The sequence below is a fragment of the Colletotrichum destructivum genome, chromosome 9 (genome assembly GCF_034447905.1).
Source record: "Colletotrichum destructivum chromosome 9, complete sequence".
NCBI classification, from domain to species: Eukaryota; Fungi; Ascomycota; class Sordariomycetes; order Glomerellales; family Glomerellaceae; genus Colletotrichum; species Colletotrichum destructivum.
The window spans coordinates 450,452-475,644 of record NC_085904.1 but is presented as its reverse complement, the minus strand read 5'-3'; the positions used below and the strand labels follow the sequence as shown (position 1 = coordinate 475,644).

At 55.4% G+C, this 25,193-nt stretch overlaps 7 protein-coding genes across 7 annotated transcripts; 6 read left to right on the top strand and 1 right to left on the bottom strand.

Moving 5' to 3' along the window:
- The first annotated feature begins 108 nt into the window (after positions 1-108).
- On the top strand, positions 109-1,768 carry CDEST_13240 (Putative lysine methyltransferase, S-adenosyl-L-methionine-dependent methyltransferase superfamily). The gene is made up of 2 exons (XM_062929396.1): positions 109-660; positions 739-1,768. Exons 1-2 carry the CDS (start codon positions 415-417, stop codon positions 1,549-1,551), a joined length of 1,059 nt encoding a protein of 352 aa, XP_062785447.1. The 5' UTR covers positions 109-414; the 3' UTR covers positions 1,552-1,768.
- Positions 1,769-4,063: 2,295 nt separating this feature from the next.
- Positions 4,064-4,645, top strand: CDEST_13239 (uncharacterized protein; the record flags this gene model as incomplete). Its single annotated transcript, XM_062929395.1, has 1 exon — positions 4,064-4,645. The coding sequence occupies one exon, from the start codon at positions 4,064-4,066 to the stop codon at positions 4,643-4,645; it is 582 nt and encodes a 193-aa protein (XP_062785446.1).
- Positions 4,646-7,282: 2,637 nt separating this feature from the next.
- Positions 7,283-7,795, top strand: CDEST_13238 (uncharacterized protein; the record flags this gene model as incomplete). Its single annotated transcript, XM_062929394.1, has 1 exon — positions 7,283-7,795. One exon carries the CDS (start codon positions 7,283-7,285, stop codon positions 7,793-7,795), a length of 513 nt encoding a protein of 170 aa, XP_062785445.1.
- Positions 7,796-8,788: 993 nt separating this feature from the next.
- On the top strand, positions 8,789-13,836 carry CDEST_13237 (Putative cyclophilin-RNA interacting protein). Its single transcript, XM_062929393.1, has 2 exons — positions 8,789-9,131; positions 9,196-13,836. The coding sequence occupies exons 1-2, from the start codon at positions 9,052-9,054 to the stop codon at positions 10,610-10,612; spliced, it is 1,497 nt and encodes a 498-aa protein (XP_062785444.1). The 5' UTR covers positions 8,789-9,051; the 3' UTR covers positions 10,613-13,836.
- A 4,576-nt stretch (positions 13,837-18,412) lies between these two features.
- Positions 18,413-20,341, top strand: CDEST_13236 (Putative zn(2)Cys(6) fungal-type DNA-binding domain-containing protein; the record flags this gene model as incomplete). Its single annotated transcript, XM_062929392.1, has 3 exons — positions 18,413-18,586; positions 18,856-18,963; positions 19,055-20,341. The coding sequence occupies 3 exons, from the start codon at positions 18,413-18,415 to the stop codon at positions 20,339-20,341; spliced, it is 1,569 nt and encodes a 522-aa protein (XP_062785443.1).
- A 573-nt stretch (positions 20,342-20,914) lies between these two features.
- CDEST_13235 (uncharacterized protein) lies at positions 20,915-21,427 on the top strand. Its single transcript, XM_062929391.1, has one exon. It carries the CDS (start codon positions 20,944-20,946, stop codon positions 21,214-21,216), a length of 273 nt encoding a protein of 90 aa, XP_062785442.1. The 5' UTR covers positions 20,915-20,943; the 3' UTR covers positions 21,217-21,427.
- Positions 21,428-23,176: 1,749 nt separating this feature from the next.
- On the bottom strand, positions 23,177-24,927 carry CDEST_13234 (Putative mannose-6-phosphate isomerase, type I, rmlC-like cupin domain superfamily). Its single transcript, XM_062929390.1, has 2 exons — positions 24,630-24,927; positions 23,177-24,552 (listed from the first exon to the last, which is right to left on the bottom strand). Exons 1-2 carry the CDS (start codon positions 24,777-24,779, stop codon positions 23,338-23,340), a joined length of 1,365 nt encoding a protein of 454 aa, XP_062785441.1. The 5' UTR covers positions 24,780-24,927; the 3' UTR covers positions 23,177-23,337.
- Between the last annotated feature and the right edge of the window lie 266 nt (positions 24,928-25,193).

Here is a 25,193-nt window from a genome sequence, read left to right as displayed (position 1 = left end):
CTTGATTGGCGGGTGATTTTACAGTGCGATAAAATCTAGTATGTGTGTGAGAGGCTCAGGCGACACGCCCAGACCGCCAAGGTGTTTGCACAGTGCTCGTTGTGTTGTCCTGACTCAGCACTTGTTCCTTCATCTTTCTTCGCATCTTGGGCATCTCGACGGAGGAGACTTCTACGAATTGTCGACTGAGGGTGCTTAGTTCAATCAGTACCTTGCTTGTGTCTTTGCGACTCAATACCAAATAACGCATTGATTCTGTCTTCAGTCTTTGCAACCTAATTCGTTGGGTAGTACACACAAATTGCGAGACGTCTTGCAGGGGTCTGTCAGTCAGTAAAACTTTGAAGCCGTAATTTCGACCAAATTCGGCAACAAACGACATTCTCACGAGTTGACAACTCTCCCTGCCACAACATGGCGAACACTTTTCTCATGCCAAACCCCGTCGAAAGGTTCTGTTACCAGTATCTTCAACTGGAATCTGTGCTCGACTACCCTGCTGCTGAGGTAATCAGACAACAAGCAGCACAAGACACCATTTACAAGAAGCTCTTTTCGGAGGAGGGACCTCGTTACAGCCCTCCTGCTAGGTATCGTCTAAAAGTCTTGAAAGAGCTTATCGCACGCATCGAATCGGGCATTGAGGATTGGGACCAGCATGTGAGCGCCTCCCTATTGCATGACGCCGTAGCTTGACGATCTGCAGTCAGTTACGGGCACCTCTCTAACCGTTCCCAGGAAGTCTCGGAGGATCTCATGACAGCGTTGTCGGAATCTCTTGCGGCTCCAGTGCCCTCTGAGATATCGTCAGCTCAGCAGAAAACCTACGTCACCTATCACCTCGGTAGTCTCGACCAGAGGAGCTCCTCGGAACCACACTTACACACGACTGACATCACCCTCCTCGAGTCCCGCTCGCTGATCTCTGCTTCTGGCACCACAGGCCTCAGAACTTGGGAGGCCGCGTTGCACTTGGGGCAATATCTCTGCGTAAACCAAAAGATCATCAAGGGGAAGCGCATCCTCGAACTGGGAGCGGGCACCGGATACCTAGCCATCCTGTGTGCGAAGCATCTCGCCGCCACCCATGTTATTGCCTCGGATGGATCTGATGATGTTATCAATAACCTCCCGGAAAGCCTCTTCCTGAATGACCTGCAAGGAAGCACTCTAGTCAGGCCCATGGAACTGAGATGGGGTCACGCAATGGTGGGCACCGAAGACCAAAAATGGAACAGCGGCGAGAACGTCGACGTTGTCATCGGGGCAGACATCACCTACGATCAGAGCATCATCCCGGCCCTCATCGCCACTTTCCAGGAGTTATTTACCATGTTTCCGGCCATTGAGGTCTTGATATCCGCTACGCAGCGCAATGAGGTTACGTTCGAGGCGTTCTGTAGTCGTTGCCGACAGTGCGGGATGGGCCTGACCTATGTCGACTTTCCCATACCCCCAAGGGAGCAGCAGAGGGGCCCATTCTACAGCGATAGCGTCCCGATTCGAATCTGTCGAGTTTTGGCGCCTTCAAGAACGGGCGTGATGTGGTAAGGTTAATTGCGGGCGGGCCGCAGTTCGGGTGTGGACCACATCACGCCCGTCCGGGGACACACGACACCTCGGGTGAGATCCCGCGTATTCACACATGCAACTCGCGTATGTCGAGACAAGCGGAATTGCGAGTAACGATAGCATCTGACTCGTTTCGAGGACCGATTTCAGACTTCCATACATCTCTGGCCCGCACACCATTACTTATCAGTGCACGTGTAGTGAGCAGCATAATGAAAGCACGCCAAGGTTATTGACGACCGACTCAACATCTATTGACAGAAGATCATGAGAGAACTCCTTGTCAGGCAAAGCGGCCTGCCGCCTCGCTGATACTTTTGCTTCGCATTCCCCGACGAAGGTTACTTGGGTGCCAGCAATGATCTGCAACAACATGCGTGCAGATCGAAAGGTCAGGGTCCAAGCTGCGCTCCGGATAAGGTGATGCGTCTCAACCATATTATTACTAGTAGCAAGCCTTTCCGAAACACAAGAAGCTTTAGTCAGTGAGGAGGGGGATACGGGTAACCAAGAGTAGACGGGCGTCTTTGAGCAGGGGAAAGCACGGCCGTCACGGTCCAAGGATGAAGATGCGGGACTGTAATCAGCCCACGGCACCGACCGAGATCACCATCATAAGGAGATGGACAACGGGATTTCCAAATCATGGTGCCACCCCGAACAAGATGCAGTGGAAGTTCCGCGAACCAGTGGATTTATCGGGATGTCGCCTGTCAGCCACCATGCACCCCAGCGCAGCTTCCCCGCATTCCGAGGCCAAGCCGGTGTGGTCTGATGCTCCGGCAGTCTCAGAACGCGGAGAGAGTTCAAGGGCACCGCATGCGTCCAATACGAGGGGGGCGGCCGCCTTTCGTAATGTTGCCATCCATGATTCTCTCAGTCGGCTGGCCTGCACCCTAGAAACTCAATTCACGGGATAAGCTTTTTGCTAGGCGGGAATGGGGGTTTACACAAGGTTGTATTTGGCAAGGCGGAACGGGGATGACGCTCCGGCTTGATGAACGACGAGAGCGACGACGACGAGGATGATGATATCGCCGCCGATGACCAGCTGGGACGTCACATCCTTCTCGAGCTACTTCAAGGTGTGACTGAGTTGTCGATAAGGACGGCATACCACCGCGCAAGCTCGGTCAGGATGACGTTGGGGGGTTGTGTGGCTCGCACGAAGGAGCTTACCCTTGCACATCGACGAGAATTGCAAAAGTCTTGGGGGAAGCTCGGTGATTGGGCGAGCTGGAACAAGCGCGTTGCCAATACGTCGGGGCCGTGGTCTGGCCCATTTGAGACACCTTCTTTCTCTGGCCTCTGGCATATTATTGGGAAGCAAACATAGAGGGAGCATGGCAGCGGTAAGGCGGAGGCTAAACAGGGCAGGCAGAGAGCGTCTAACCGTTGAGGCAAAACTATGAAGTCATCGCACCCGCCGTTGAGGAGCATCGAAGAGTCTCGACGACTCGAGAGCCGGAGCTGCCCCCCTCCCTAACGGAAGTGCGGTTGATCTTATTGTAGCTTTTCGGAAGGGGTGTGTGTGTGTGTGTGTGTGTGTGATTTCGCGACTTGTCAAAAATCGTTTGGATCGCCGGTCAGTCACCCGTTCCATCTGTTGGACCACGAAGGGCAGACAGGCTTCTCTGCAAGGTACGCACCCCGTAGTCGTGGTCTCGTGGCTGCGGTTTGCGTACGCTGGCTGTCGATCCCTATGTATGGAAGTCTGGATTGCCGGGTAAAAGAACGCATGCTCCCCGATCATTTGACGATGCGTATCTCAGGCTCGATGAAGCATGCAGACGCGCCAGGAAGCCCAACTGAGAAGGTGAGGTTTCTCTCCGGGCGCATGTCCGTTTGCATACCCGCTTTCGCCGTGGTGGATGCGTGGCTGCTGGCCGATACTGGAACACTATCTAGTAGACAAACCCACCCACTCACACATCATCCGTGATGTATCCGTGTACTCCGTAGGGAGCTGTCAAAACGGAAAGTATCTTATCGCCCCTTGGCTGCGCTGCGCTGCGCGGTGGGTGTGTTGCGCCACCGCTGGTCGGTGCTCGCCGTTGGCTCTCGGGGTCTCATATCTCAAAGCCTGTCTCCATCCCAGGCCGTGCTTGAGGTCAAGGGCCAATCGAGGAGTGTTGCCATTGGATCTCCTGCGATACGCCGGGAGAGCAGGAAATAGGACATTTTCTTATGGGGATGCCGCCTGGAGCAATGACCACACTTTGTCTGGTCAGCTCCCGGCAAGCTATGCCGGATAACTTCAGTTCGATCGAAGCGAACGTTGGCACGGCCCACGAGAGAGTGACCCAGGGTCTCTTGAAGGGACGATTAGCCCGATGAATACCTCATCGAAGCAAAGGTAGGCAGAAAACGTGGGATCGCTATGTGAGACCAGACGGGTCGTCAGCCACATGGGCTTCCTAGGGAACATGTGTACGTCACTTTGTGCTCACATTCATTTCATCTTGGTCTTGCAAGGGACTCAAAGTACAAAATGCCACCAGCCTCATCGACGTCAAGCCTCTCATTTGACCCTCTGAGACAGGCTGACAACACTCACTCACTCACGTACTCGTCTACACCAAGTCGTTTATTTACACTAGCTGATACCGCCGGTCTTCTTTGCATTGCTATGTATCATTGTGATATAACGTGGAATACCCCCGACCCATCGGAAGACCAGCATCAATCCCACCATAGACCACAGGATCGGCAGCATCAAGGTCGACAATCACGAGAACAGGAATCCGTCGTCCCGAACGAGACGAGGACGCAGCATCGCGACCATTTCGGCTTCGTCAACCTGCTGGCATCCAATCCGGCGCTCAGAGGCAGCCGGTCCCCGTTCGCCAGAGACCTCCTGGCATCGCATCATCAGCAGCAGCAGCAGCAGCAGGAGCAGCAGCAGGAACCTACCCCCTTTGCCAGCAATTCCAGCCACGGCCGACGCGCTAGCGGCCAGCTGAGGTCGATTTCCCCTCCAGGAGGACTCGCACCTTATCAACGAACTTTGCTATCGCCTCCACCTCCGCCAACCGCATCGTCGGTATCACAATCTCCCTCGAGTCGGCACTAGCAGCGCCACACCGACGCGACCCTGCACATCGTCGTCACGTCCGCCCCCCTTTGGGTAGGAGGGAGAGACTCTCGCACCAGGGAATCTTGTCATATCAGTATCACACACACACCATCTCGTACCCAACTGGGTTGACCAGGTTGCCAAACACCAAAGATAGCGCTACCAAAGACGCCGTAGGCTGCGCTACGGGACAGAACAAGGCCTAGCCACAACGTGGACCAACTAGTCCGGCTCTCTCACCCTGGGCTTGCATAACAAGACCGCATGAAGTGGCCCTTCTCCTCTTCCACCACCTCCTGCTCCTCTTCCACCACCTCCTGCTCCTCCTCCTTCTCCTCGTCTTCTGCTTAGAATAGCGCAACATCGAACCGGTTTATTGCACCACCGACAGCGAACCGGCCTCCACCCCCCCCCCCCCCCCCCCCCCCCCCCCCCTTCCGTCTGAGTCTGAGCTGGCGGGGCGCGTCTACTGAGACTTACAATACGACTTTGACGCAGCAGAGCACGCAACGCACCGCCGGCGCTTCTTCGTATCCTCACCAGCATCACATCCGGCCTGGACCCGGGTCTATTAAATTGAACCAGGGGTTGTGGAGAGTACTTCCTCCACACCCATTTCCCAGACATCCATATCCCCGTCCCATCCCGTCTTTCGCTATCGGCCATCAACATTAGGCGTTATCACCGCGCACACAAAACCATACCTTACGCAGTACAGTACAGATACAGATACAGAGAGAGAGAGAGAGCCAGCCAGAGAGACATCCACGTGTGCCAGGTCTGGCCTCCCTTTCGAAAGCAACCATCCTCGAAAAGTTTCCGGTTGCCTTTGCCACAGTCCACGGACGACGGAACACCACCACCATTTCCAACTCCCTAGTCAGCAAAGTATTTTTTTAGTTTGTAGGGCTTTGACTTTTCTTCTCTTTGCAGCGGCCAACCTGAACCGCTCCATCAAAACCATCGTGGGCTCTAAGAAAGCTTCCGGGGCCTCCTCTCGGTTGTCGGCCGGCGCCATACCATACCATATCATCCCACATTCCCCTTTTCCACGCCCGCCGCTTAGGCTTGCGGCGCACACTTTTTTTCCCTTTTTACTCCTGACTACCGAAGGCCCCCTCCCCCTCCTGCAACGCGGGTACTCCGTTGGCGTCTTTATTAGAAGTGGAACTCCCTCGCGGTTCGCTTGACACACGCACCCAACCGTCGACCACATTCCGACCGGTTTTTATAAACGCCTTGTGGCTTGCAGCGTTACTGAAATTGGCGCCATCGACTGTCCCATCTGGGCCATCTCCACGAGGACGTCCAAGCTTTGATTGTGGTACCTGAGTTGGCTTTTGTTTTGGGAGTGTTTGCCGGTCGAGATCCCGAAATACCTAATTGCACACACACACACACACACCCCGGAGAGCGGCGACAAGGCCATTCTTATCCAGATTGTGTCTCTCTCCCCTCCTCCTTTATTCTATCTTACCCTCACGCCAATCCGTTCATCACTATCGGGTCATCCACAACTGCCTATTAATAAAATAGGCCATTCATTGACTGCCGGGAAGCTGACAAGCTGCGTTATCCTGCATCCATCTGTCTGTATCGAGTCTGCATCGAGTCCGCATCAAGCCCGCATCAAGCCCGCATCGGACGTGCACACCGCAAACTGCAGAGGAGAGGCACACGGAGACGCCAACCACACGACGCAACACACAACACATAACAAGCACACCTTACCTACATATTACTTGATCCCATCCCATCCCCTTGCCCTCTCAGCTCTCTTCCCCCAGACCGGGCCTCAATCTGTGACCAAACACCTGCCCGACAGCGACTACGCGCTCTTGGTTTTGCTGCATCTTCTCCTCTTTTTCACATTTATTACCGACAGTTGCGAGTGAGGGGCATCTTCGAGACCCGTTCACCAGCAATCCCCGCAAGGTCCAACGCACGCCCACCCGCATCTCTCCTCTCAACGGGAGGGGCCAGTCTTCTGGGTTCATTTTTTGAAAGGAGACAAAGGACACCGGCCCCACTTGGGATCGACGCCATCGACAGGGCGGGAGCTCCAGACAGTCAAGTCAGGTACCCTCGTTTGGTATTAGTACTCGACACCACCTCCTCCTCGAACCGCTGCACTCGAACCGTCAACCCCCGAGACCACGAGTCAACTACTCTGTTCGTCTACTCAACCAGCCACGCTCACCGACCGGTTCTTCTTCTTAGCAACGCCTCTTTTCCCCCTTGTCAAGGAATCGAGAACAAACAAGAACCATCGCACACAGCAACCAGCTAAAACCAGCCTATACATATACATACCTACGTCGAGAACTTACTGTGGTGCCGCTTGGTTCCCAGTCAAACAACATCACATTGACGACATTAGCCCGAATTAACCCACCCATATATCCGCCCATCTCATCACACCACCACACCAGCACCTCTCCAGGGCACATTGTTCATCGACGATACGGTTGGAAATACTTATCGCCTTCCTTCTCCCGGTTCTACAATAAGCCAACACCAACAAATTCGCCAGCCTCTTCACCAACCCATCATAATTTCCCGATGGGCTCGTCAATAGCTCAGAGACACATCACTTGCACATTACAACTACCATATCCACCAACGTCAGCAAAAATGGCGGCACCCTCTACCCTTCCCGTCTCTTCCCAGGAGCAGGCGTCCAACTTTGCGCTGCAGCAATACCTCGCCCTGCACTCCCAGCACGAGGAGCTTCGGCAGCACCTGGACCAAATCCGTCCCATCACGACCTGCAACACGTCGCTCTCGTCGTCGCCGTCGGTGTCGCCGACCCGCAGTGCCTGCTCCCCTTTCGGACAGTACCCCAACGCGTCGTCGGGCGGGCGCAGCAGGCACCACAGCCGGAGCCGGCGAATGTCGCTCTCAGGCCTTAAGGCGCGGCGCAGCAGCTCGCTCGCGCCCATCGCGGACGAGACGACCATCTGGGCCGTGGCGGAGGAGGAGCAGCGCCTCTTCGACGTCAATGAGGGCATGAAGCGGGCCCTGATGGAGCTCCTCAACTGCGAGCAGGTGCGGAGTGACAACTCGTTCCGCATGTGGGTACAGTGCCGCCTGATGGACACTGAAAAGGAGCTGCGCTCTGAGCGACGACGCAAGAGCGCGCCGTGAGAGAAGCAGCAGTAGCCATGATGGCGGCGGCGGCGGCAACAGTCTTGCGGAGCGACACGAAAGCGTAGCATTGTCTTGTTTTCTTACCTACCTAATTTCCTGGAAATTTCACTTGGAGGGCGTTCGACTGGGACAGGATACCACGTTATCCAACGGCGTTGAGGGCGCGCGCGCGGGTTTCTGACATGTGCCGCAAAAACAGGCCATGAATGAATGGCATGGCCAACTTCGATTGGGGGCTCTGCAGCATCAGAATTGGGAAAAAGCCGGTGCATACAGGCGAGAGATCGTTTTGTTATTATTTCATCTCGCCTGTCGGATATTGGATATTGGGTGTTCATTGGCGAGATTCGGCTTCACACCACAGGCCCAGCCATGTTTCTATGTTTTCTTTTCCAACTTTTTGCGTATTTTCGGCGGTTGTAGGATACCACAGACACACAAAGCATAGAGCTCTTGTCAATGACTGAAACGACACCAAATTACCAACACACACAGCTAGCTGCTCTTGCTTATCTTCTTAATTGGCCTTTTTGACCTTTTTTATCCCCACCATCCCCTCCACCCCCATCCCTTCCCAGTGAGCATGAGGATATGTTCATGATGCTACATGCGAGGAAAAGACGTCAATTACATGTTGCACATGCGTGCTTCTGAAAGTCGTGAGAGTCAAGGGGGCCCACAGACGGGGAAATGGTTTGAACCATGCTGTAGCGGTACCGAGAACCACAATCAGATGGCCAATTTTATCAGAAAACAAGCAAAAAAATCCCCTGCAAAAAAATAATAAGGAAGCTAGCTTATTAAGAAAATAGCTCCCCAGAAGCTCTAAGCATAAAGATTCCATTGGCGACCCACTCTGTAACCTCAAGCCCATTTTTAATTCGTCTGGAGATGCTACTGTGCGAAGTACCTCAAATACGCTGAATGCACACTATGTGACGAGGCTTCTCGCTGCCGCTGTCGCTGCCTCGCGAATTCAGACTCTAACATCACAAACATCGTGGGCCGTTACACGCAAGGCCCAACCCCGTCAACGACCGCCGAGAGCCACAGATTGCGATACTGACATAGGCAACGTCGGAAACTTTGTGGCTAGAAATCTTGTGATTTTGACCAGGCGATAAACGACCCTCGGATTGCTCTTTGTTGAACGATTCGCGGCGCAAAACGAGACGGTTAGTGTCGACGGCTGCGACGGCATCCATTGGGGAACAGTAGCACACGCAACACACACAGCACACACAAACGTCATCATGTCGGTTCTTTTGGAAACCAGCTCGGGCGACATCGTCATTGACCTCCTGGTCGACTACGCGCCCAAGCTGTGCGAAAAGTAAGCCGCATCTTCCCCGGTCACCCGCTTCACGGCTCTCGCTCAGCTAACCAAAGCTCGCCAGTTTCCTGAAGCTCTGCAAAGTCAAGTACTACAACTTTTCGCCCATCCACTCTGTTCAGAAGAACTTCTCCTTCCAGACCGGCGACCCCCTGGGACCCTTGTCGAAGGAATCCGATGGCGGGACGTCGATATGGGGCCATCTGTCGGGTGACAGCTCGAAAAAGATGTTTCCGGCCTTCTTCCATCCAAAGCTGAAGCATCTCGAGCGAGGAACCGTGAGCATGGCTACGGCGCCCTTGGATTCCGACCCGGATACCCGCGTAGCGGCCTCGCAGTTCATTGTCACTCTGGGCGACGAGACGGATTACTTGGATGGAAAGGCTGCCGTCTTTGGCAAAGTCGTCGAGGGTTTCGACGTCCTCGAAAAGATCAACGAGGCCATTGTCGACGACAAGGGACACCCGCTCATCGACATCAGGATCAAGCACACAATCATCCTCGACGACCCGTATCCTGACCCACCCGAGCTTCGGGAGCCAAGTGCTTCGCCACCTCCTACCAAGTCACAACTCGACACAGTCCGAATCGCGGACGAGGCCGCCCTGCACGAGGATGATGATCTGGACGAGGAGGCTATCGAGAAGCGGCGGAGGGACAGGGAGGCACGGGCGCAGGCTCTCACTCTGGAAATGATGGGCGACCTGCCGTTCGCCGAAGTCGCTCCCCCCGAGAACGTCCTCTTCGTCTGCAAGCTCAACCCCGTCACGACGGACGCGGACCTGGAGCTGATTTTTGGCCGCTTCGGCAAGATCCTCAGTTGCGAGGTGATCCGCGACGCCAAGACGGGCGACAGTCTTCAGTACGCCTTTATCGAGTATGCCGACAAGGCGTCTTGTGAGGCAGCCTACTCCAAGATGCAGGACGTTCTGATTGATGACCGCCGTATCCACGTCGACTTCTCGCAAAGTGTGAGCAAGTTGAGTCAGGTCTGGAGAGACGATACGAACCAGAAGCGTAGAAAGCACGCCTCCAGAGGCGGCTGGGGAGGTGTCGACGAGCTCGAAAAGAGACGACAATACCGCGACGAGTACGAGCGAAACGGGGACAACTACGATCTTGTGTATGGAGAGGAGGAGATGAAGGGTCGTCACCAACGTACCAAGGATCGCCGCCCTGAGCCAGAGCGGCTACCAGAGCAGGACAGAGATCGGCGGGACAAAGATCGCCCTAGAGAAGAACGGGAACGTAGGCGAAGCCGAAGTCCAGGCCGTCCAAGAGCCAGGGACAGGGACAGGGACGAAAAAGGGGATAGAGATCGTTATCGATCGGACCCCCGGGGTTCCGGACGACGGTACGATCACCAAGACCGACGACGGGACGATGATGACCCTGGTCGCAGAGACCGCAGAGACCGCAGAGATTGGGACAGTCGGAACCGAGGCAGGGATCGAGGCTCGGAGAGGGAGAGACGAAGATAGCAGCAGCATTAGCATCGGCAACATCATCGGCGCAAACCATGCATCTCGTTATTCGTCGCTTTTCGTCCACGGCAACAAAAGACAGTATACCCATCCGCCGGTGGTCAGCTCAGCTCACAGTCTGCGGCTCGCAGCTCGCAGCTCGCAGCAGCAGCAACAGCAACAGTAGCAGTGCGGTCGATGCCAGATGTAGACGTCGGGAAATACACACACAGATTGTCGCCAAATGTCGCCACTGCCGTCGTCGTAAGGCTCGTGTTTCATGGATAAAAACAAAATCTCGTCAACCTTTCAAGAGGTACGGATAGCGGCAGCCTGCACGCAAACCAACCCTCGTTGCATCCCTGGATAGAGGAGGAAATCGTCAAAAGTTGAAGCCGTGGCGCGCCTCACCGTGTCGCACATGGCTAATGAATGGCCTACTCGAAGCAGAAGTCTGTCTCATTATTCCACCTTTGCAAACATGCCACGGGGGGACCTTTTCCCTTTCTTTCTCCACTTGGGGGAGGCCATGCAAGTAAGCGTCTTCCCGGATCCCCGCGACACTTGGGAACGATGCACCTCATGCTGTCGCAGAGCGACGTTACACCAGCCCGCTGCCGTTTGATGAGAAGCTGTCATCTGTCAGTTGTCATATCTTCAAGGCGGTTCCTGTGTCCTTGGGGATGCTTCTTGGCAGCATCTCAACGGACCATGGACCATAGATCATGGAACAAGCCATCTCTCACAAAGTCCGCAGCCGCCAGACCTCGTGCAGCCCGGCATTGTGCAACAACGCCTTTGACTTGTCAGGTCGTCGTCATCCAGCTTTGCCACATGTACGGAGGGAAGGGCGAGGAGCCCAGACTGTCTTCGGAACAGATCTCAATTAGCGACATTCGTGACTTAGAGTCGACAAATGTCCGACATTCATCGCCAACAGCCCGTCCACGCTGCCGCCTGCAATCTCATCAAAGCGACGACGGTTGACCAGGTGGCCACCGAGGCAGGCCTCGTCCGCGAAAACCTCCGCCCCTCTCCACAGGCATCCTGTAGCATTCGTCAGCTGCAAATTTCGCACGGGGTCACGAGAGTAGCAGCATCTCAAGTCTCTCCGCAGAGCTGCAGCGATTATTTCCGGCCAGTAGGCATCACGTCTCAAGTCTGTGTAACGGGCGTCTTTTCTCAGTCAGAGACATTATGAACGGAGCTCGCCCGCTGTGTTACTTTCTCCCTTCTCTCGGCGTCAATGGCCGGGCGATGATGCTAGGTTCCAGGCGGAGGAGGCCGATTGTCTGCCGACGCGGTCTCTGTTCGAGCCAAACCACGGCATCCTCGTTGGCACAATGCGTCCAGACCTAGCACCGAGACAAATCGAAAGGCCCAAGCCCCTCTTCCAAGTCCCGGGGTTCCTGAACCTGACATGACGTCCCCCATGGCTCGACATGGGTAGTGGGGGAGGGGAGGGGGGGCAAGCCGGATCGGCTCGTCTAGTCTTCTCTTGCGCCTCCTTCGCCTCCTTTGGTGCATGGCCTGGAGGCAGCCTCTCAACCGGAAAACCTCGATCAAACCGCCCCGGGATGCCCCGGCGTCGTCTCTTCCCCCGGTATGGCTTGTCAGATGACATTGTCCCCTGGAAGCCCGATCCAATCGCTTACTGTTTTGTCCTTGTAGCCGGCTGCCGGCATGGAAACACCGGTTCTGGCCATGACTGGTAACCAAAAAGATACATGCAGCGCCCCGGCAATGGCTGCAAAAATTTTCCGTTGTCAACGGAGCCGTCGAGCCATGTGCGTTCTGTCAGCCCTTTTCTTCCCGTCAAGAAGCAGGCATGCACAAGAAATGCCCGGAAAGGAGGCAAGATGGCGGGAATGGATCTGCATCACAGCAGGCTGATCGCCCGTCGAGACGTCGTCGCCTTTGACCGGCCGGGTTTTGCTGCATGGTATCAGCGATGGTGTTGTGCTACACCGCCAACAACTTGTCAGTCGACTCTCGATACGAATTGCCCTCTTTGAATTTCAGCGAGACTCGCCCTTGTCTCAGGGTTGCAGAGCATGGGACTTTTTTCTTTGAATTCTTCGTTCAGGCCAAGCCGTAAGACCTGCTTTTTGTTCGGATAGCCAGGGACGAGTCGAAGGCGTGTCATCCGCCGCTCGCCACTGATAGGGGGGAAGGTTGTTTAGCAATAAGCTCATACGGAACACAAGTGTGGGTTTCGAGAGCTTGCAGGTCTTCGACCTTGGGCCCCCTTCCGTGAGACTGACGGAGAAGCCTTGCGGCGCGGCGGCAACGTGTGCTCCACGGCCCCAGTCCGGCGTCTGTGACAAACCGACGATGGAAAGGGGGAGAGGTGCTTCACAACGGATCGATGCGACCCGTAGGAGACGCGATGTCAGTTACGGACGTTAGAACTGCGATAGCTAACAAGGACCCTTCGGCTTCGAGCATGTGCGACGACGTATTCTCGGCGGACGATACTTGTTTTTTCCTGGTCCCTGAGGGCTGAAGGAGGCCATCCACCCCAAGGGCGACGCCACCGCTGGGAGAGAGTAACATGCTTAAACTCATGCAGGACATCTACCCCTGATTCGAATGCACGAGTGTATTGGACGAGGTAGCATTGCAGCCTCCACTTTCATCCACGTCTCTCTCTCTCTCTCTCTCTCTCTCTCTCTCTCTCTCTCTCTCTCTCTCTCTATCTCTCGCTTCCCGTCGTCGCCACATCACCAAGTGTCGAGAAATCAGACCGCCCCAATGCGGGACCAGCCGCGGAAGCAGGCCAGACGACGCGTTCCCATTTTGGGTCTTGGAAGGGCAAGGGACCGCAGGGGTTTGACCTGACAACGTCAATAGACATGCATTTCGCCCGTCCATAAGAGGCTACAATACAACGACGGCAACGCATAAGCGGGAGAGGGCCACACACACACACACACACACACACACACACACACACACACACACATACCTATCTTACCACACATATCACACAGCAAATACACACTACGCGCATGCGCACACAGATACACACATACAAGTATTCAAACAGAAGTGCACACGTACACACGCACGCATGCCACATCGCCCTGTGCCTCAGCCGCCCGTTTGCTATTTCGGGGCGCCGCTGTCTCTGCCGCTGCCTTCGTCATTTCTCGACCAGCGTGCCTCGTGTCGTAGCGTGCCCGGCTGTCACCTTGAACTACAAGGAAAGCTATTTGCGGGTTCATCGCGACTGTAAAGCTGAGAGGCCCAACCGAATACCGGTTGCCAGCCAAGTCAAGAATTACCAGGGAGTGCAGGGGCAGACGAACGATAATTTTGCGGACATGAGGTTTGCAACTTCCGTGACTCCAGCCTCTCTCTCCAGAGGTGGACAAGGGGGGTCAGTGAGTGAGGTTTGCAATACCTGCACGACCGGTCTGGGCCTGGCAGAACAAAATGGTACAACAGAAGATGTGCTTGTTTGGTAACTCAAACTCTGGAGAGTCCCCAAAGTGGCCGCTTCATAGGCCTCCTGAGGAGGGCTCCGCGGCCGTATATGGCGGCCCATTCATGCATTCCGATTGCCCAACCGTACATGTTCGTGCATACCTACTTACATACTTGCATATGTACATCCGCACGCAACAATGTACAGTACATTGCTCTCAAGCAAACAAGACGCTGTTGCTGCCGCCATCTCGGAGGGTCAGGGGGGGGGGGGGGGGGGGGGGGGGTTCCAGGAAGAGTCCGGCTGGTGCAACATCACTGCGGGTCTACCATCACAACCGTCTTTGCATGTTCATGTTCCTCTTTTGCCAACCGTGGTCGGTTTGTTCGACAGAAGATCTTCACGGATGCTGCCGTCGCCGTCGGGCTGGCAGATGCAAGGTGAAGTTTGCTTGCTGCCCTGGCGGTGCAGATGACGCGCCTATTCCAGCTAATGACCATCATCACTAACAGTAGCACCACCGCCACCGCCACATCCACACGTCCAAGATGCTCATATCTTACGGTGATTTTTTCCTCCTTTTTTCTATTTCTCTTTTACCGGTCCTGGGAATGTTTGGCGAACGAAACGGTACGCACGCAGGGCACGCACCAGCTGCAGCGTCAACGGTCGCCGGTCGGTGATTTGCTTACTCACTCACCCCTCCCCCCTTGCCTGCTTTTGCATGGTAGGGAATTCTTCTCCTTTCTTTTTCTCTTTTTCTTCAACGACTGGCGGTGTCACTTGGACCGGGGAGCACGCGTGCGCGCGCGCGAGAGGGAGGGAGAGAGAGCTAAACCCGACCGTTCTGCGACCTTCTTGGCTGATTTCGTCCGTCCATTCGTTCGTTTGCCCGGCCACTGCTCAGATCAGGCGAGAATGTGATGGATGATGAACGCTCGATTTTTGCCATGATCGGTTCTATCCCCAGGATATTGCGGTGTGTACGTTGATAATGATGTTGATGATGAAGGAGGACAACGCTTCTAAAAGAGGTCACACAGGAACAAGCGACACGCACACAATCGTATTCCACTGACGATGGCTTGCGTCACGTAACCTTCCAGCTTTTCTACAGTTCTTGGATTCTCTTTCAATGTTGAGGCTGTTCCCATGCTTCCTCCTCCCTCTCCCTCTCCTCTTTTCTCTTCTTTCTTTCGCTCTATGTTTCTCTCCCTGTCGTTGAAGTACTCTCTAGACGCAGGTTGCTACGCCGGTGACTTGCCCCTTACCCCATCCACCATTTCCCAATCACCCCCAATCAATGCATCGATTAGACTTGCTAAAGATGGCCTTGTTTGGGTCCATGCATTGTGGCAGGGTCGGACAACCGAGTGCCTTGGTTTGCCCTCTCTTCTCCTCCCCTCGCCCCCACGTCCCAAGTGGGACCGAGATGGCCGCTCTGCCAGACGCTGCCGAGCGAGTGTTTGTTGTGTAGTGTTCTTCGACGTCGTTTGGCAAAAGGGCACCTTTCCCTATTTAGAAATGTCCTCCTTCTCAAAGCAGATGCCACCCTCTTCTTTTTCGTTTTTTTTTCTCTTTTCTGGATTCCTGTGTTCCCTTCCTGTATTCCACCACAGGCTGTAATTGACGATTGTTGAGCATTGGGCCTGTGGAAGTGGTTGGGGACATTGAGAAAGCCTGGCTTGCAGCTGGATGGCTGAACAACTGGCTGGCTAGTCGATCTATCATGATACATGTACCTCTTCTTCGTGCAAGTCCGGGCCGTCCAATACATTACTCGGTCTGGTCGTTGAACGACCTGCACCGAGCGTCTACAGCAAGTCTTTCGGTTATGACGACGCCAACAACAACAGCAATGCGGCAGATCTTCAACAGCAATCGAAGTTCGATACAAGGGGTGAGGGAGGGGTGTCAGTCCAAAGAAGACGAGAGCCCGCTTGTCCAAAGTCTTCTTTTCTCGGAATCTCTGTGGTCTCCTCCCTGGGGGGTAGCAAGTCACATGTAGCCAAGGGTGCGGTTCCCCTGAAGTGGATGCTAGCGAAGATCGAGGCAACGTCTCGCGCCCCCCTTTCTCTCTCCTCGAACCGGGGAATGAGAAGGGGAAAAGATGCCGTATCGACGTGCGTCTCATCTCGCCGGGGTCCGCGGTTCCAAAAGTCCAAGGGGAGGGTGACCAGACCCGACGAGGGCTGGAAAGTGAGCAGTCTCAAAAGTGGAAAAAAAAGTCTTAGATGGTTCACACACTCTCATCCCACCACTTCCCCTCCAAATTGTTCCCCCAAATAGCTGCAGAAAGCGAGATTTCCGGGTCCAGATTGGCCCAAACAACCCCAGATCGACTCCCCCTGGCCGCCAACACCCCATACATTATCCTACGATACCAAGATGTATGTGTACCGACGTATAATCCATCCCAAGATTCAGATCGCCCGCCGCACACTGGTCCCTACAGATCTACCGAGACCCCTGCTCGGCTGTCCACCGTCTGCCTTCCGCTCCTCCTTCGTCGCAGTGGCAGGCTAACGAGGGCCTCTAGACACCTCCGTTGGTCCCCTCCCTCTCCCCTCCTCCGTTTGCTCTTGTCTCCCTCCTTCGCCAAAGCCTACCCCCGTCATTTCCCCAAGTCCGCAGTACAAGCTCGACGGAGGCCACAGGCGAGAAGAAAAGGAAGTAGAAGGGAAAAGCCAAACCCCCCCCACCCAAAAAAAAAAAACCAATAACGAAAGAGCATCAGAGACTGGCCGGCATCCTGGGCTATCCATCACATACATGCCACCCACCCCACCTATGACCATGCGTGTTTGTCAGTCGTTGCCAGAGTCGATGTGGGGAGGGCCTCTTGCTGCAAGCTCCCGCGGGGTGCAACATGCAGTTGTATGCATGGACGGGCCTTTGCCAACTGAGAGACTCTACAATCGCCACATCTTGCACTATGCCCGGGCCGTCCATCTGCTGGCCTGCCTCTGGGATTATCTGCTACGGGGGCCTGTTTGGTCCCGTCCTGTCTAGGTACCTACAAGGAGCCTCCTCATCGTTGCAGCAGCCTCTCCCTCGCCGGGTTCCATGACACATGCTGTGCATTGTGTCCTCAAGCTTTCCATAAGGGGGGGGGCGAGGGTAGAGGGTAGAAGGTAGCCGGTAGCTGAGGTGGGGGCGCATACCTTGTAAGAGGGGAGTGTAAGCTTGAGTTGTCGTAATTTTCAAGGGTATGTCTGGTTGTTCGTTGCTACCTCTACAAAAATAAGTGGAGGAGAAAACAAGATACAGATGTCAACGAAGTGAGAAGGGGTTGGCATATGAGAAGCAGAAAGAAAGTGACCGAGATAGAGAGGTAGAGAGAATAGATGCAAACACACACACATACACACACATAGACATATACACACAGCTACTTGATTTTTCAGCACGGATCGAATCAATGACGGCGGTGCATCACCGGGATAATATAACACTGCGCCGGCTGCAGCTGCTTGGTTTCTCCCAATCTCTTGCATCTATCGATCCTCTCTTCCACCCCGTCTGTGGATTTCCTCCCTCGCCTTTTTCGTGTGGAACGTTGATCTAGTCTCGATTTACCAGACCTGGGGAGGTGGGGTTTTCTTCTTCCTCTGCTTCTCCCATTTCCTTGACAATCTCGGAAGACGGATAGCACCTTTCTCTTTTCTCTTTTCTCTTACCTCTTTTCTCTTTTTTTTATTGGAACATCCAACGTCTTAAAAAGCAGGCGTGGAAGGGAAAAAGAAAGAAAAAAAGGAAAACAACCCTCTCAGACGGTAATCGGTCTCCCAGATCCCATTCACTTACACATCTCGTCGCATTGCCTGACCTGCCGTCGCCTCCTGACTTTACTGGGTCGTCATCATCTGGCATCTACTCCCGTCCCTCGACGACCGCGACGACAACGACAACGTCAAGTCACGAGTGTGGGAAGAAAGATCGAGAAAGGTGGTCCCTTTCTTGCTGAAACGAGACACACAGACAGACGCTGGTCACGACAGCATCGGCACTGTCGTCCCCTTGCGAACGCGAAGCACACACACACACACACACACACACACACACACACACACACACACACACACAAACATACACACACGCACGCACGCACTTACACACAAATTCGAGGCGACCAACCCAACTCACCAACACTTAATCATCTGCAGAGACGCTTACATCCTCTTCCTGGCACTGCCGAGTACCCGACCAAGCCTCAAAGACCCAGAGACTCATATTCCTGACCCTTCTCGCTTCCTGTAACAGCGCGCTAAATCTTTCCTACACCAAAGGTCTCCCCTAGCCCCGTTCACAATCATTATCACCATCACACATACCACTTTGGCAAGATCATCCGAGGGCCCACCCACCACCCATACCTCCCTTTAACAATGGTCACCCCGAGCTACTACGCGGACGCACGACGATATAGCCGCCAGGATCCGACCTACGGCTACTCTGACCGCCCGCAGCGACTCTCACATTCATCCGAATCGCGGTCATCGACCATGACTGAACGAGAGCCCGACACCGATACCCCTCCGCGCAAGCGCATCGCCGTTGCTGTAAGTAACCCTGCCATTCTTTCTTTCCAGTATTGCTCTTCCCCCCCTCTTCCATCCTCGGAAGACTTGATGGACGGCATTTCCTTTTTTTGTTTCCTTTCCTTCTTCGAAAACTTCCTTCAAGCACATCGTACCTCAAGTTCCCTTCCGGTGTAAGCGGTGGTGGAGTTGAGGTTCGAATAGCAAAGTCCGAGGGAGACACCAAAGAAGGGAACTTGCATAACACATCGGAGCGGAAGACAAGAGTAAAGATCTGACCGGATCTACAGTGCGGCCGCTGCCGGAAGCGCAAGATTCGCTGCAGCGGAGACCCTGGCCACGGGCTCCCGTGCCAAAACTGCAAGGCCGCCGGCGCCGATTCCTGCATGTTCTTACGAGTAAGCCCACGATAATACCCATCACCATGCTTCTCCCCGCCCCAACATGGAATTTTGACGGACTAACGTGCCTTTTGCCACCAAAAAAAAGGTCGCCTCAACCGAAGCACCCTTTGTCACTACATCAGAGTTTGCGTACGAGATGAAGGCGGCGAGGGCATACCAAGCGCACCAAGGCATGGCGTCACCCCTGACGGCCTCACCGCCGCACTACGCTTCCGAAATCCACGACGGCCTCGCCCGCTACCCCCCGAGCTCGACGGGCTACTCACCCTACACCGGTGGAGGGAAGTACTACTCGCCCGCGGCGACCATGCCGACCTGGTCCGCCACCGCCGGTTACTCGGACGACGGCACCGGTGCCGTGGACTACAGCGCCGCCGCCACCATGGGCTACTCGTACCCTTACCATAGTCACGATCCGGGCTACTACTACCGCATGACGGCCAAGGCCGCTGCCGCTGCCTCGACCGCCGGAGACTTGTATGCTGACGCCGCGGCGAGCTACGGCTACGGCAGCAGCAGCAGCAGCGCCGCGCTACTTCATCGACCCGCCGCGACAGCATCGGTGCATAGTGAAGGGCCCAGCTTCTCTCTGTCCAACGTCGCCGCCTCCCTGCCTCACGCGGGCGGTGGCGGCGGTGACCGACTCCTCCCCAACCCGACATCCCGTCTGCCCAACACCAACGTCCTCGCCTACCGCACCGATACCGGCGCCCCGGCTGTCTCTTACGCCGCTTCGGCGTCGTCGTCAAAGTCCTCGGGCAGCCCGACATCGCAGACCTCCCAGCCCACAACGGCCGTCGCTGAGGTTACGACGGCTTACAGCGCCCCGGTCGCCGGGTCGGGGAGCTACGAGTCGTCCTCGCTGTCGGCGTACCCACCACCCGCGCACACGCTGCCCTCGATGGCGCACCACCGCCTCTCGACGGCGGCGGACATGACGGGCTACCCGCCCTCCTCCTCCTCGACGACCGGCGGCGGCGGCGGTGGTGGCGGGGACTCCATCTTCAGCGCCGCCGAGACGAGTCTCCGCACGCACGGCTCCGCTTCCGAGCTGAGCTACAAATACACCGACGGACCGTCCGCGTCATCTTCGTCAGCCTCCTTGCCGGCTGGACGCCGCGGTAGCGACGAGACCTCGGGCCCAAGCTCGGGATCGTCCGGTTCCCTGTCAAACGGCCAGCAGTACACGGTCACGGCGCCCTCGGTGGCGGGCCTGTACGCCGCCGTGACGGGGCACGGCCGGCATCACGTCTCTCAGTACATGATCTCGGACGACGTCGCGGACGACGACGATCACCATCACCATCACCACCAACACCACCAACACCACCAGGCGGACCGGAGATCCGCGTGCGGCTTGTCCGCGTCCTAGAAGAGGAAACCTCCGGCCGGATGGTTTTCTTGAGTACGATAAGCGTGCCGGCGGAGGGATTCAGGGGGCCCCCTTTTTCCCACGACCGGCACCCCCCAGCGTGTTCATTTTTTGCACCATTTTCCCACGTTGTTGTTGTTTTCTGCAAAAATTTTCTTTCAATTTTCTCCAAACGCCCGCCGACACCCCTGTTCACTTTGAGAGCGCCCGTTTCGATACATAACGACGCCCCATCCGGAAAATAACCTCTAGCATTCGGGCAAAGGTACGAGATGACTCAGAGACCATGGGTGAAGGAGAGACCCTATCCGACCCTCCATGAAGCTGTCGAACACGGGGGGGGGCATGGCTGATCCTGGTGGCGTCCTTTCTTCTTTCATATTGATTGCATTTCCTGCGGTCATGCTCGCAGACGGCCGGCTCAACCAATGCGATTTCCCACAAAACACGAATTCCCAGGAACGGCATCCTTCAATGGTTCTATCTTGGGACTTTTCAGGCGTCAACCACGCAGACGCCACGGGATTGTATCCTCGAAATCCTCGAAGCCCTTGGTTCGACACGTAGGGCTTCCTCCCGCAGAAAGCTCGTAAACTGGAAACATGGCGGCCTCCTTTGACAGAGGTGACGTCCTTGCAGATCGCTTCTGCGGGAGCGGGGAGCGTTACACACACACATATCCATACGTGTATACCATCGCCCAATCTGGCTTGCCCTTTCGTACGGCGTCGACACAGAGGATGCCGCATACGCTTTCTCGTACGTCGTCGAAACAGAACCGCAGGACCCGCTTCCCCAGGAAGCGAGGTGGCTTTTTCCTTTCGCCTTGGCGCGGGTCCAGAACCAGGCTCGGAGAAAGGCGGAGGGCCAGATGAATGAGAGGGCGGATATGTATACTGCGCCTTTGCGGCCCAGCAGTGCAGCTTCGGCGACCATAACCACCAGCGAAGCATGCCCCCGTTGTCACTCGTGCGGAGGAGCCATCCCAATTCTTCGGCAAAGGGGCCCTGGATGCAAGGGGTCTGACATCTCATCCCCCCCCTTCTCTTCGTCGATGACTAGACTAGGCTGACCGTTGGGCTCCTCCACCCAATATGGCTTTGCCGCCGGTCAATGATACTTCGAACAGTGTGCTTGAGTGCGTCTCTATGTGCGCTGCAGAAGTCTCTATTTGCCCCAGAGAGAGAGAGAACAAGGGGCAAAGGAATCAGTCTCGGACTCTAACTCCAGCGGCATCATGCAGCTAGCCGACACAGACGTCCGCCCGCAACCCCCCCCCCCCCCCCCCCCCCCCGATCCCCGTTAGACGCCTCCTTCTCTCTTCCACCCCTCGTCGCAGACCATCCCACCATCCCACTCGCTTCAGATCTAATGTCGACCAACAATCAACGGCCTACACCCCCACCACCACCACCCCTGGCGCGTGCCCGCGCAACTTCTGCCCCTCCTTTCGTGTTCCCCAAGGGAATACAGCTTTCGGTTCCAAAGTGTGGCTTCTCGTCCAGCCATTGCAGGAACAGGAGGTGGGAGGCGGTCCTTGGGAGTCCGTTGTGCCTCAAATGTGCAGATGACATTGAGACGTCCGCCCATCCACTCTTTCATCTCCCTCTGTCTCCAGTTGAGACTTACATACACATACCAACTTACACACAGCAACAACCCTGGTCTTTTCGCATTCTATTCCCTCCCCCCTCACTTCTTAATGCTATCCTTGGATTCCGCCGAGAGAACCGACGTCGTTCCTTCGCCAATCGCATTAGTTCACCGCAGTTACTTCATCTGCCTCTCTGCCCCCATCTCCCCCATCTTCAAGACGTTGGGTCTTGCAGTGCGGATATCAGGGAAGAGGAGGGGCAAGCTTCCCTTTTTTGGCTTGGCTCAATGGGTGGGGGGATACGAAAACAAAACAAAACGTGTGCTTGTTTGGTTTCTCGACGTATTCATCATCACCATCGTCTTCCACGTCTCTTCCTGGCGTCTCAATGCCTGCTTCAGCGCCAGGTTTTCCGCGGCTTCCAGCTGTTTCCTCATTCAACCCCACACCGGAGTGGAGGGGGTGTATTTGGCACACCGTAGTCCCCCTTCCAAATCGTTCTTGGTGCTTTCACCCGTCTTCTGGTGGATGGTATGGGCCCTTACGCCCACCACCGTCTTTTTTGGCAATTCTGACCTTTTCCCTCTTTCTCTCCTGTATGTAGGGCTGTCTCTGTGCAAGTCTCACCAATCAAATCATGTCTTTCTTCCTTTTCAAAGCTTCTCTTGTTCGGGGGAGGGGGTCAAAAAAAAAGTAATACGTTGGTTGGGTAGGGGCAATCAAAAACAACAACACAAGAGCGGGATATAAGTAAGTGGTTGGGCATGGGATGAAAAGGGCGCTTCGGATGCGCCTGGGGGGAGATGTATTCCCCTCCCTGCTGAACTGCGGGATAGTCACCGGTAATGAACGGGATGAAACGGTCCTCGGAAAGCGGCGATACACAAAAGATCTTCAGTTTGGGTGGGCATTGGCAAAGTGGTAGAGAAATACGAGGGGAAGGGGGAGCTGTTCATGGAAGGGTTCGGATTTGGTTATGGGGTCGTTGGCGAGACATGGGGTTCAATAGGAGGTGCTGGGATACGATCATCAGGGGCATTGTTTGGTTCTTTGGTTAAACAACTTTTACAATCTTGTCCATCAGATTGTTTTTTCTTTATTTCTCGTTTCGAATTTCCGTTTCAGTCGTAATGCACAAGCTGTATTCCCTCCCAATATCATTCATGCGGAGGATTTTCCGGTCTGGAAATAGGACACAAGGACGATGCATCAGATAGACCGGACGAAACCGGGCCAGTAAAGGGCATAAAGACAGAGCGCTAGTGAATTTCAAGCTGTCTCTCGTCGTGATACTTGCTTTGCTTCGTGATTGCCTAACTATTATACTGGGTATGAACTACTTCCAACGTCTCATCCGTGGTTGGATGCATGCATGTGTGTACGTGATACCTATACGCTCTTTTTACAACTTGCCCTCCGCCTTTTCGTCAACCTCGCAAAACGCCTTGAAAGTAACGAATTCGTCATCCTCGTCGCCGTCGGACTGCAGTACCAGTTCGGCAGTCGATCCCACGAAGAAGACGTTCCCCTCGCTGATCTTGTGCACCGTCGGGCCAACGGCGATGGTGCCCCGGCCAGACGTGCAGATGACGATGCTGGGGCCCTCGAGCGGCTCGAATGTGGCCTTGGAGCCACTTCCCTTCAAGAGCGACCGGATGACGCTGAACTCCTCGATGGGCGGGTCGTAGAGGATGACGGCGGAGCCAGAGCTGTAGGCGGCGCGGTTGAGGGTGACGTAAGGGTACTCGGAGGGAGACATTTTCTGCTCGTCAATGGGGGCGTAGTTGTATGTCAGCATGTCGACAAGCGTGGGCACATCCTTGAACTTTGGGGTGAAGCCGGCGCGTACGACATTGTCCGAGGCGGCCATGCATTCGATGATGTCGCCCGAGAGGTAGGCGTGGATGTCGTCGGCACGGAGGAACATGGCTTCGCCGGGCTCCATCTTGACGAAGTTGAGGAAGAAGAGGACGAACAAGCCGATGTCGGCGCCGAAAGAGCCGTGGAGGCGGATGATGAGCTCCGACAGGGTATCGCCGTCGGTCGTACTGATGCCGCCGCCGGCGAAGTTGCCGCCTTCCGACTTGGCAAGGGAGACGAGCTTCTCTGTCTGCTTCTCAATCTCCTCGGGTGTGGCGGACAAAAGGGAGGCGAAGGCGTGCTGGAGTGCTTTCTTGTTCCGGTCCTTCGTCGCGGGGTCGTCGCTCTCCTCCTCCCCATTGATGGTGCTGATAAACTCGTCGGCCTTGTCGTCAACAACCAGGCTTTTCAGCGGCGGGACGGTTGACAGGAAATGAGAAATCTCGGCGAGCGGGCGAAAGCCACAGAGGCCCTCGAAAGGGGTGATGGCGATGGCCATCTCGGGCTTGTGGTTGTCATCGGGATAGTTCTTGGGGTCGCGGGCGTGGAGCTGCTCGGCGAGCTTCTTGTTGGGGTGAGCCTGGATGGAAAGGGCCTTGCTGATGGACAGAACCTTGAAGAGGAAGGGGAGCTTGGTGCCATATTTGGATGCGACCGGGGCGGAGAGCAGTTGCTGGTTCTCTTGCACAAGGTCAAGGAGTGTTCGACCAGACTGAACGTCTTTGGATGGGTTCGAGGGATGGGTGCCCATCCACAGCTGCGGTGGTGTTAGTGGCCACCAAAGGAATAGAAAAGAAAAAAAAAGGAGAGCGAGAGCGGTGTTCATGGTCCCACCTCTGCGTATGGCTTCTCGACCTCGATGCTGAAGCCGTCCGATGGCGTCGTAGCAGCAAAGCGCGCAGCTGCTGATTCCTCGCCCTTCTTACCCCATTCATACGAGTTGACTCCGCATTGGAGCTTGAACAGAGGAACTTGTAGAACCATTTTGTAGGGTGTAGAGCCAGTCACAAGCTCAAAGGAGATGAACAAAGGTAAAGGACAAGGCCCGATAGAGAGAAGATGCGACAACGGCGACTATGTCGTACTATTAAAGTTGGTAGTGCGTACGAGGACCCCACCATTGAATTTGACGTCAGGGAGAGAGCTTCACTTGGAGGACCCCGCAACTGGAGCCAAAAGCGACCCAGACCCCTCCATTTCCCTCCGGAACGATCATCGAAGCACGGGCCCCGGGCGAGTGGTCGGGCCGCCCTGCGGAAGGTGAGCTCCCGAGACGTGATTGGCCTAGCATGGCATTTGCAGCTTCCACCGGCTCCACTTCGGTGATTCGCGGCAGCGACTGTCATCAACGTTGTCGATTGGGCCAATGAAGCCCTCGCATCTCCCACCGCTCGTCCT